This window comes from Anabrus simplex, chromosome 2, assembly GCF_040414725.1.
Source record: "Anabrus simplex isolate iqAnaSimp1 chromosome 2, ASM4041472v1, whole genome shotgun sequence".
NCBI lineage: Eukaryota > Metazoa > Arthropoda > Insecta > Orthoptera > Tettigoniidae > Anabrus > Anabrus simplex.
This window is the reverse complement of record NC_090266.1, coordinates 1,183,376,199-1,183,389,126: the sequence shown is the minus strand read 5'-3', so window position 1 is coordinate 1,183,389,126 and position 12,928 is coordinate 1,183,376,199. Positions and strand designations below refer to the sequence as shown.

Here is a 12,928-nt window from a genome sequence, read left to right as displayed (position 1 = left end):
TGTAGAAAATAAAATTTCTCATTTTATGCACAGTACAAATGTATTGTACACTATGCAATAATGGAAATATTTATGATTTTATATTTCTCATTTATTCCCTGCATCCTATCATTGTTAATGTTAATCTTACCAAAGAATCCTTCGAATAAGGAGAGGAAGAATAATAAATTCTCATCCTCCATGCCTCACACATTTGCCGTAGTATAAAGATAACCATTCCGATACTTAAATGTACTGTCTGTCCCATAGAGGGCCATGAGTGGACACATGCATGAAGTGCAATCTAAGGGAATTACCTTGCCAAATGAAATAATCTCTATGAATATTGGCAGGGAGGAGCTGTGAAGTTAGATTACTTTCTCCTTAATCTTGTCATTTGTCTTGATCATATGTATTCTGATAACTAGTGGTAATTGACACAATGGTCCATCATAGTATTCGAGTAATTTAATCCATGCTATGAAGGCGCTGATAGCAATGGACAGTTTACACTCTGAATGGAACACAACAGAGAGAGCAGTCTTCACCGCTGTCTGTGGCCAGGTCATTCCAGCACTGGTAGATCGAAAGCATAAAATAACAATGTTTGTGAAAAGTGAGAATGTGAGCAGCTTTACATTTCATCGAACATTTCATATGATACCATTGCTTTTAACCACAACCACCCTTTTCATCGAGCCATGAATCAGATTGCTTTTCTCCATTTATCTGAACCACTTACATGGCCAACCTGTCAAAAACAGGTATGATAGCTAGTAGTAAGTAAAAAAGCTACAGGGCGCACGGCTGTGAGCTTGCATCCGAGAGATAGTGGGTTCGAACCCCACTGTTGGCAGCCATGAAAATGGTTTTCCATGGTTCCCCATTTTCATACCAGGCAAATTCTGGAGCTGTACCTTAATTAAGGCCACGGCTGCTTCCTTCCAATTCCTAGGCCTTTCCTATCCCTTCATCGCCATAAGACCTATCTGTGTCGTTGCGATGTAAAACAAATATCAAAAATAAAATCTACAGTAGATATATATACCTAACAGAGATATTATGAGAAAAATTTATCTGAGTGCGTGAAATGATAATATCTTTGATCTAAGTATACCAAATTTTCTTTTTTTAAGGAAAAAGAGATGAGAAAAATAGAGAATACAGATTTTATCTTCATTACCTTAGATGACAATGCAATTACACAAATGGAATGACAATTAGGAAAACATCATATTAACACGCAATAAATATTAATGCCTAAATTAACAAAAATAATAAAATAACTTCATAAAATAGACTGTTCATTAAAAAATGTGTTCACCAACAGACAAACTGCTGTAGAGTTTAAAGAGATATGACAGTGCTGAAATTTTGACCCCAAAGAGGTTGTTCAATGTACCAGCAAAAAAAAAATGGAATGACGTATGGCTTTTAGTGCTGGCAGTGTCCGAGGACAAGTTCGGCTTGCCAGATGCAGGTCTTTTGATTTGACTCCCGTAGGCGACCTGCACGTCATGATGAAGATGAAATGATGAAGAAGACGACACATACACTCAGCCCCCGTGTCAGCGGAATTAACCAATTATGGTTAAAATTCCCGATCCTGCCAGGAATCGAATCCAGGACCCCTGTGCTAACCATTTAGCCATGGAGCTGGACAATGTACCAGCAACTCTACTGAGATAGATCTCACACATTTAAGGACTTATAAATTCTATGCAACTGTGTCAGGATTCAATCGAACAACTCTGAGCGTAGAAAGCAAGTACCTAACACAGTCCGATTTTCCAAGACTGTGTTCTGCTAGCTCTGGATGTTCCCCAAAACTATACTTTCTACTTTCGCAACTGCTGCTCTCTTAAAAAGGTTTCTACCAAAATATCTAACAACTTTTCTTAATGCTGTATTGGTACCTATTCCTAACTAGGATTACATTTACACACATCAAGTCAGTGGTCGTTGGTAACCACAAATTCTAAATTATCTTGCAAATGGCTTATTTGCAGTCCCATGTTTATTAAGACTTTTTTGCATCTAGTATTGTGTTCTTACAGCTGTTTCAATTTGCGCTACGTATTAATTATGATACACCCTGTACATTCCCTTTACATGCTTTATAAGATAATTACAACTTTGCAAGTACCAGTACTGTACCAGTAACTGGTGCTGCAATTATTCAAAATTAGGGTACACCCCTTAATCCTTTATTACAAAAGTAATTTAATTTGCACAAACATGTTGCTTCAACTAAAAAGGCTTATAACACCAATGGAATTTGAACTGTCTGCAGGAAGATGGCAAATATTTACTTTCAGTTCCTTCATACACAGTATGTAAAAGAAACATAAGCAGTTCATGCTCTTAAACCATGCTGTATTCTCAAACCAATACAGCACATTAAAACAGGTTATTTGCTGCTTATGAGACTGTATTATGTGACTGCAGGTTGAATTAAGTAGCAAAAGGACGTATGCTGATGTAGCGACTATTATGAGTTGCCCACCTAGGGAAGGTAAGTGGCAACAGGTAGGGAGGACATTTTCAAATACACAGGTAAATGTTAGCAGGTGTTTTGATCTTCCTATGGGCTAACAGATTTAAAGCTCATAGAGAAATTGATTTTCCAAATGTAAGTGAGGAAATAATATTGAGTTATACAACGTTTCGAACACTGCCAAAAGATGTAAAGAAGAAAAGTGTCAGCCCATGGCGAGGCAGAATTTAAAATCAAAAGTGTTGATTTTCAGTGATAGTGAGGGTCATGGACTCTCAAATATTGTAGGTGGTTAAAACAGTTAGGGTCATATACTTTCAAATATTGTAGGTGGTTATAAGTCTGATATCAGTGTATTGAGTTATGGTACAACCAGAAGCTCCTCTTTTTACGATATTAAGAAGTAGTAGTGTTGAAAATGTAAGGATTTCAACAGTAATGATGACGATGATGATGATGATGGTGATGATGATGATGATGGGTGGCAAGAATGACATTGCATGTAATGAAGGTGCTAATGTGGTGTCATTCTTGAGGAAAGGATTGCTCAGACTCGGTTACTATATGGCTATTGTGACTGATATAGTCCAAAGGTATGACCTGATGAAGGATCTTGTGTGAATAGAGAGGTACACAGAGTACATAAGGAAGTTAAGAGATTGTGCAATCACTTCAGAAATGTATGTATGTTCAGTCCGTCAGCGATTGCGCTGGTGGGATCCTCAACAGCTCTGCCATCAGCTGTCATAGATGGCCTAGGCAACACTGAAGAGGCGTACTAGGCAAATGAGGAGTGAGGTAGTTTCCCGTTGCTTTCCTCACCAAGCCAGAGTTGCTATTATATATCAGTCTGCCAAGCTCACTGAAATGCATACACCAACCGACCCTATGAGCAACATTTTCACACCATTCATAGCAGGGACTGGCTGCATAAGGATTGGCATTACTAGCATCGCTCATACCTCAGTAACTTTCATATTGTCACAGCCAAGGATAAGACAGAGACAGATCTATGAAAGTAACAAAATTGCTCTAGCCTATACCAGAAGACATAGTGCACTGTAAACACTAGGTCCTGCCAGCAAAAGCATTTCAGAAATGTAAGGCTTAGTAAATGTAGTGCCCAGAACGTGATTGTTTGTTACACTGGACATGGCTTGCACTTTAATTATAATGGGTAAACTGCAGATAAGTCGGACGATTCTGAGAGAACTTGATATTTTCAGCAGTCCCCATTACCATTGTTCTTTAAAAATAGGGAGCAGGGTAATTAGATATCGAGGACATCTCCTTGGGAGATGAGCCTAAACAAACGCATGGTAAAAATGAAATGAATGTGCCCATGATAGTATATGAAACTGATTCTAGTTCAAAATTAGAAGTTGATATTTTTGTTTTGAATTGTCACAGTCTGATGAATAAATGAACTGCTGAACATATTCTTAACTAAGAATTCCATAAGGATATTGAGCATTTTTGAGCATTGGCTTGTTGGTGATTAGATAGATTTTATTAATTTAGATAGTTGTGTAACTCAGTCCAGGAGCACAAAAATAGGTGTGTGGAAGTGTTTGCTCCAATACTTTAAAATGAATGGTAATAGATATATCTTTTTTATGTGTTGAATATTTAATTCTCTCTTTATCATCTATGGAAGTAATTTGGATTCCATCCATGTTTCTAATTAAAACAGGTTTGAGCTTCCCATTTTCAATCATTGCAGAATCTGATTTAGCAGCATTCAATACAAGACCAATTTTATTTAAATAACTAGCAAGATACCCATGCTTCGCTTTGGCTTTAAACTGAAAATTATTATTCAATGTTTTACATTTTGGAGAGTCCACTGTCAGCTAAGCATGTAAAATACGCCCTCAGTTCGTATGTCAAACTTTTTGGAAAAAATGATTATTTATATTCTGATCTAACACTCATTTGAACCCCATATGGAAGAATTTGAATGTTTTAAACCCTATCTTATTTAAAATCTGGGATGTAAAAGCGACCAACCTGTGAAATTTGTACGCCGAAGAGTAATGGAGGAATACATATTTTTAAGGGGTTAATGTTTTTAAATATTTATTAACATCTAGAATACAGAAGATCAACTATCATTAAAAAAAAATTTTAAAAAAATAAGTTAGTGCCTGAAAGGGTTTTAGATGGTCAACCACCATCTAAACCACTTAGCGGGGACTTAGGGGAGAAATATTTTGAAGTATACGATATTTTACACCTGGGACATAAAAGAACACCCTTCTAGTAAAATTACAATTTTGTACGTCAAACAGATTTGGAGGGATCAATAATTTCATTTACGGAGCTCACCTCATTTAACACTTAGGGTTGGAACGTTAAAAATTATTTCCTATCTCACACCTAGGATTTGGAATTGGAATTTTGTCTTCGTATGTTAAACCGTTTCGGAGGCAGGAATGAACATATTTGTTTTCGGATCTTAACCCCTATTTAACTCTCTGAGCAGTTAAATTTGTTTTAAACCTTCTGTTATTTAACACCTAGGATATCATTTGGAATTTTAACTTCATAATTCAAATGGTTTCATATAAATGCATATTTTTGTCATCATTCCTCACACCCAGATAAAACCTCCTTAAGGGTGTATTGTTTCAAGTCCACTTCTTATTTGTATCCTCATAAAAATAATGCAACTCCTTTTACGCCCCCTTAAGTTGATTCCACCTTCCCCCACCACAAAATACGTGTGTCTTTATTTTTAAAGGAGATTCCAAATACCAATTTTCTCGTCTGTAACATCCTCTGTTTTCAAGATATAAGTATCCTCAAACAAAGAATTCAACTCATTTTTTAATTAACTTATCTCCCGTTCCCCTTAACTGGATTTTCCAAAAACAAAAGAATACGCGTTTCCTTTTTTAAAAGGAGATTCCAAATACAAATTTTCATGTCTGTGTCATCTTGAGTAATTGAGATATGAGTATCCTCATAAAAAGAATCATTCCCTTTTACAGTCTTTTTTACAACCCCTACCCCTTAGGTGCTTTTTCTGAAACAAAAAAATATGTGTTACTTTATTTTTAAAAGATTTTTAAAAGTACCAGTTTTCATGTCTGTAATATGTGGTAAGTTTTTGTGATATACTGTAGATATGCTAATTTTAAAAATTCACCCCCTTTAACACTTCCCCGCAAGTGAAATTTCAGAAGACAAATTATGCATGTTCCTTTACTTTTACAGGAGATCCAAATACCAATTTTCATGTTTGTAACATCCTCAATATTTGATATATAAGTATCCTCATAAAAGTAATTCAACACTTTCTTCAGTTCTTTTCACCCACACCAACCCCTTAAGTGGGTTTTCCGAAAACAAAAGAATACGTGTTTATTTTTAAAGAAGATTCCAAATACAAATTTTCATGTCTGTAACATCTTCAGCTTTTATTTCTTTTGCTTTACGTCGCACCGACAGAGATAGGTCTTATGGCGACAATGGGATAGGAGAGGCCTAGGAATGGGGAGGAAGTGGGCGTGGCCTTAATTAAGGTACAGCCCCAGCATTTGTCTGGTGTGAAAATGGGAAACAACGGAAAACCATCTTCAGGGCTGCCAACAGTGGGGTTCAAACCCACTATCTCCCGATTACTGGATATTGGCCGCACTTAAGCGACTGCAGCTGTTGAGCTCGGTATCTTCAGCTTTTGAGACATAAGTATCATCATAAAAAGAGTTCAACTCACTTTTCAGACCTTTTTTTTATAAAACCCTTAAGTGAATTTTCTGAAAACAAAAAATACATGTTTCTTTATTTTTAAAGAAGATTCCAAATACCAGTTCTAACATCCATAATATCTTCAGTTTTGGAGATACCAGTATCCTAATAAAAATAATTCAACCACTTTTTCAGTCATTTAACCCCCCGTGTGTTTTTTTTCCGAAAAGAAAAATACATGTTTCTTTATTTTTAAAGGAGATTTCCAATACCAATTTTCACGTCTACAATATCTTCAGTTTGGGAGATACCAGTATCCTAATAAAAATAATTCAACTCCTTTTTCAGTCATTTTAACCCCGCTTAAGTGTTTTTTCTGAAAACAAACAATACGCGTTTCTTTATTTTTAAAGAAGGTTCCAAATACCAATTTTCACATTTGCAATGTCTTCAGTTTTGGAGATACCAGTATCCTAATAAAAATAATTCAACCCTTTTTCAGTCATTTATCCCTCCCTTAAGTGTTTTTTCTGAAAACAAAAACTGCATGTTGCTTTATTTTTAAAAGATTAAAAATACCAATTTTCAATTCTGTTTTACATTGCACCGACACAAATAGGTCTTATGGTGATGATGGGAAAGGAAAGGCCTAGGAGTGAGAAAGAAGCAGCTGTAGCCTTAATTAAGGTACAGCCCCAGCATTTGCCTGGTGTGAAAATGGGAAACTATGGAAAACCATCTTCAGCGCTGCCGACAGTGGGGTTCAAACCAACTATCTCCCAGATGCAAGCTCACAGCTGTGCACTCCTAACCGCATGGACAGCTCGCCTGGTATAGAAAAATCTCGTTAATTCAAAGTCATTGGGACGCAAAAATCGGACTTTGAATTATGTGATTTTGAATTAACCGCCAACTCTTATTTCAGATATGCCAACTCTTGCCGCATCACAAAATATTCTTAAGACCTGTTACTGCATGCAATCAACTTTAATACACAGTTTAAACCTTTCAAATGCCATTAAAAAAGTATTTCTAAAGTGTATACAACTAGGTGCATTTACAGTATTCAAGTAACGCACTTGGACAACTCACCGACAAACATAACCTCATGCAACGAAATTAAAAAGAACATGATTCAAAGACGAGGAGAAATCTATGCTGGCTCCCCTGTGCAAGTCCCTTATTCATTGGATTACTGTACTGTATGCATTTTAGATGTCCTCAGAACATTGTGGCTTATCAAACTTTTGTATGACGAGGGGAGATAGTCTTTTGCTTCAGTCTTCATTACAAGTTTACAACACAGTACAGTGACTCTATCCTTGCACAATTTCCCGCTATGGTACTTCTCTCATAATTCTTCTCATAATTGCCGCATCACAAAGTATTCTAAGATCCATTAATGCATGCAATCACCCAGATTCACAGTTTAAACCTTTCAAATGCCATGGAAAAAGCTATTTCCAAAAAGTATCCAACAAGGTGCATTTACATTATTCAAATAATACACTTGGATAAATCACTGGTAAACCTAACCTTACACAACGAAAGAAAAACACATACGATTCAAAGTCGATGACAAATTATGCTGGCTCTGTTGTGCAAATGCTTAATTTTTTGGTACTGTTTGCATTTTTTAGATGCCATGTACTAGCACGTAAAGTGCCCGACGCCCTTAAAACTTCGTAGCTTATCGAACTTTACTATGACGAGGAAAGAAAGTCTCTCACTTCCGTGTGCATTGCAACACAATACAATGACCCCACCCTTGTACGATTTTCCGGCTGGCACTCTCACCTTTTAAACCAAGTCCGTTGGGGCTCGGCATTAAAAAAAAACCAATGCAGTTTCATTGGCATTTACAATATTGTTCAGTGCGTACAATATGATAATATGCATGCTTTTTTGCCAACTGTCGGCATCGCCAATGTTCGCAGATTCTACTTCTCCGCACACAGCCTGCTACGTGATATTGTGGCGTTCCTTAAAATGCTGAATACAAAATAATTACGATTTTACTCTAACTTATCAAATATGAAGCACACTGTAGACGCACTGGAGTAACTGAAAGCAAGTTCTGAAAGACGCATTCTATCATGACCCAGATAATTTTTGAATTTAAATTATTCTGAAAAATACAAACTTTTTTAAAATGTTGAGGCAGTTTTGAATTAAAAGTCTCAATTTCGGTAATGGGGACTGACACTGTTCTTCGAATTACGAATTATCCGCATTTTGAATTAAAGAATTTAAATGACATGCAAAAACATATCTCATGTTTCTGGGAATGAGAGCTGCTTCGAATTAGGTGGGATTTTGAATTAACCGGTTTTGAATTATCGAGGTTCTACTGTAACATGAAATCAATTGTCAAGTTAAAAGAGAAGGGGTGAAAGAGGTGAACGTTGAGCTACATCCTTACAGTCAGGTATCTCCTTGGCATGTGTGATTGCATCTATTTCAATATTTACAGAGGTATGTTTCAAGAGAGAAATTATAATAGCTTTAAGCCACTTAAGAATTGTTGTTGTGTTTATGATCGATTCCATGTGATTGTGACGAATGGTGTCAAAAACATTGGAAACATTTAAAAAAGTAATAGAGTAGCTCTTTTTCTTTTGTTTAGAATCTTGGAGACAGCTGTTTATTAGGGACAAATTTATAAATGTTTCTGGTATTGGTACAAAGCCTCATTGTTGGATAGATAGTTTGCCATGTGGTCTAATTTTCTTCTCCAGTGTCCTCTCAATAATCCTTCTTAGAATAGAAAAGATGGTTATAGGATGACAATTAGTGATTAATGTAGGATCTCCTGTCTTATATAATAAGATGGTAAGGCCTTTCCTGAACACCTTAGGAACATAATTCCAGGTTAACATTATATTGGCAGTTTTACTGATAATCCAGCAGCATTTAACATTTTTTGTTACATTGAGGAGTATCTTATCAGGACCAGGAGCTGTATCTTCATTTATTCCCTTTCTGTCTTGGTCACATAACAGTTAGAATCATAGTCTTCATTTTCATGAAAAATATATGCATCAAGAGTGCACAGGATTTGGTACATCTACATTGTACTGGAGAGAAATGCAAAAATTTCTGATGGTGGAATTTTACACTGTTTGCAATCTGTAATGGCCATAACAATCCAAACTGCCTTCTTCCTCCTATAATAGTAGTAATGCTGTATAAGATCATACTGACACCGATTTCTTTTCTTTACCTTGAAACATTTATCACGACGTTGGGAATTGGTATACTGAGAATACAGGGACTGCTCTTGTACTCGCTGCCTTGCCTTCCTAGCTTTATAGTACTTTACAGCAGGGTATTCAGGGCCCTTATATTCCATCGGAGCACTTCCAAAATTTTAAATGAATTGGTAAACACTGTCTTCAAATTTATTCTCATCCCTGACTATGTTTAGGATCTCTAAAAATAGATTTTCCAAAAGTAAAATATCATAAGCATTCAAAATAACATTTGGTTTACTATCTGATGTGAACATTGATTCATTCATTCCATATTGCTCCAAAATTGCTTTCCTGTAGGCGGCAGGATGTGTGTGAGCAATATGACCATTTAAACCACAGAAAGATTTGCCACAATGAGGACATATTGAGTAATTTTGTGAATTTACTGGAGTGTCACCATCACCTTTTTCTTGACCGTGATTGTTCTCTCCACAGTTGGCATGTCCTGGTGATGAAACTTAGAGTGATGATGGCTGAGTTAATTGATTATCATATGGAGATACATAACATGGGCGAAAGTACCTTCCGAGTTTGGAATAGTTACCAGCATGTAAAGTTAATATAGATAGTCCTATCAGCATATTAGTGCTAGCATTATTTTTATCAGCTGTTTCCAGTGAGTTTATTGCAGTGTAATTTGGAGAATTTTTGACATTTCTATTGTAGTGTGAAGAGCGCACTTTTAGATGTAGTATTTCTATCTTCCATTCAAGTTATACGTGGTTACTGAAAATTTGCACATGAATCATATCTGATCTATTCAAAGGGTAATTTCCAAAACTGATTCAGAATAAATACATATTATAGAGTTACTGTGTGTATGAAAGCTTACTGATTAATACTGTATATTAAATTTGGTGCTCCATGGAAATTATTGTGAACAAATAACCTCATACAATTGTAACCATAAACAAAAGAATAAACTAACTGAACAAAAGGCTGAGGAATATAAAAACTGTGACACATCACAAACCGAACCATACAATTAGAACTACCACTACACAGGCAGATGAAAATATACCTTGAAAACTGATATAAATATTAAAATGTAAAGACAGTGTCCGAGAGCTAACTTATTACAACCACAGCCTTCTGTACTATTATTCTAGTTTGCTGACAAGATAGTAATCAGAGTATGTGAATGGTATGTAGGTTAGTAGCACTGGAAATATATTCAAAATACTGAGTGTCACTTACTTACACTGGCTGACTACAAGTGATAAACCAAGTATAAATTGTGACACAGTAATAGCCAATTTGGGGGAACCTTATTTTAAAAGTAAATGCATATAAAAATAAAAATAAAACAGAACATTTACCAAATTAGTTACAAAAATTATATAATGAAAAATCTATTCAACTGGAAGTATGGAAAAGAAAGTGTTCTCTTTGCTTGCTCCAATGAAAAATCTTCACAAATATGATTTGACCAACCATCATATTCTACTGCAAGAATATTGCTCACTGAGAGGAAGCATGCATGCTGTATCATAGTAACGTAACATCCCTCACACTGTTGACACCACTCTTGTCCTGTGCACGGTCAGACAAGGTCACGACTAAAAACTCACCTGAATCAGATGATGGAGCTGTTGCCGTGACCTTGTATTCTGTTTCCTCTGCCTCATCTAGAACATCTTCACAAGCTTCTTCATTCAGAGTTTGGAGGGCACCACATATCATTTGCTCTTCGAGTGTAACCTGAAAACAAAAATAAAACTGTATTTCACAGCAAAAGTTAACAATTTCTATGAACACAGCAATTTAATTTTCACCATTGCTTTTAAAAATATTCAAGGTGAGTTCAAAATAAAGCCTTTTCTCATATTATAAATAACAATAAATAAGCAGAAGGTTCATGAATAATATCCCAATGATTTACTGCTTTATACAGGACCAGATTGGGTTCTAGTGTATTAAATCAGATGTCCTACTTCACTAAATAAGGCTTTTTAAAATACTATAAGAACAGCATTTTGAATATAAAGAGGAGGAAGAAAGGTACTCACGGCAAGACATAACATTTCATGCAAATATTAGCAACCTCACTATCAATAAGCCTAATGGTAGAACCACCAACTAATCAGCAAAAAACATTTGGAATGAACTCAATATACAGGTACACTGCAGGAAGAAAACGCTACAAACCTTCATCATCAGAAAAACAAGTTTCTAAAGCAGCTTGAAAATTTACGTAACTGTCGATATCATGATTGTCACAGGACCTCCAGTTTTATGTGGAATCTGAACCAAGGGGACATGAAGTTTCATTTGAAAATCTCATGGGTACCAGCTGGGATGCGAACCCCAGCTGCCTTGGTGAGAGGCCAGTGACAATGCCACTTTTGTATCATATCCCATTCCGATGGTATTTTCTAAGCATGCTGTTAATAGAGACATGCAGTTTTCTGAATACAATAAAGAAGTAAAGAAAAATGAATGAATGAATAAACAAATGAAACAATCTAAAATAATAGGATGGAATATCATTAGGACATGACAAGGAAAATTATCAACAATTTAACATCATACCTGGTACTACAAATTCCAAGAGAAGCATGAAAAATAAGCATCAGTTGATAGAAACTCAACTGGAGGACAATTATTGGTCAGTAAATGTAAATAATAATACGTTTATTGGTTTTACGTCCTGCTAACTACTTCTATGGTTTTCAGAGAGGCAAAATGTAAAAAAACTCTCATGGATCAGTGATTTACAAAGATTTCATTTTGAACAATCTATTGCTGGGGAATGGCATTACCTCTTTTCTATGGATAAACTCACAAAGTAAATGATACAAAAGAAAGAAACAAAAAGTGATTCTGAGTTCACAGAATGTAATTCATTGAGAAATTAATAAAATTAATAAATAAAATAAAATTTGTTTCAAAACCATACATGATATGCTAGTAAGTATAAATTTTTCAATGCTGATGTTCATTACTTACTGATAACAATTTATAGAATAAAATGAACTTTTACTAATCTTATAATGGTAAATCCAAGGATGGCCATGCAGAAAATGGTTGAAAGCACTTTGAATGAGGTAATCTGGTAACCATTATAAAATCAGTGAAAGTTGGTTTACTCCTGTAATAATTTTCTTTTTTTAAATAAGAAAAGGATTCACAAGAGAATCTTAACACTGAAGGCTACAAAATTTGTCCAACTGTTTTATGTGCATCCCTGTCAGCTCCTCAAACTTTGTGGATCTCCTTTTAGGGTATTGCTATTGTTGTTCAGTATTATTATCACAATTATTTTGCTAGGGACTCACAACTATGAATTTGGGAGTGATTAGCCAGATCCCTCTCTTTCACATTTCCTGTCCAATCTCCTTTGATCAACTACCGGTACCTGTTATTTTCAAATCATCAAAACATCTTCAAAACAACTTCAACTGGATTGTGGTATGATTACCAGATTATTAATTGAATTACACAAACTCTTTGTGGAAGTTCCCAAAGAAATTCAGAGGGAAAATTATACAGACCCAATAACATT

General features: G+C 35.4%; 1 protein-coding gene across 1 annotated transcript in view; it reads right to left on the bottom strand.

Annotated features, from left to right (window-relative positions):
- The window catches only part of Arms (Ankyrin repeat-rich membrane spanning), a 485,159-nt gene that overhangs the window by 41,256 nt on the left and 430,975 nt on the right, over positions 1 to 12,928 (bottom strand). The window contains exons 30-31 of the mRNA XM_067142156.2: positions 11,956 to 11,961; positions 10,995 to 11,124 (exon numbers count right to left, since the gene is read on the bottom strand). Of these exons, the coding sequence (XP_066998257.1) occupies positions 10,995 to 11,124; positions 11,956 to 11,961 (136 nt within the window). The remainder of the gene's footprint in view (positions 1 to 10,994; positions 11,125 to 11,955; positions 11,962 to 12,928) is intronic.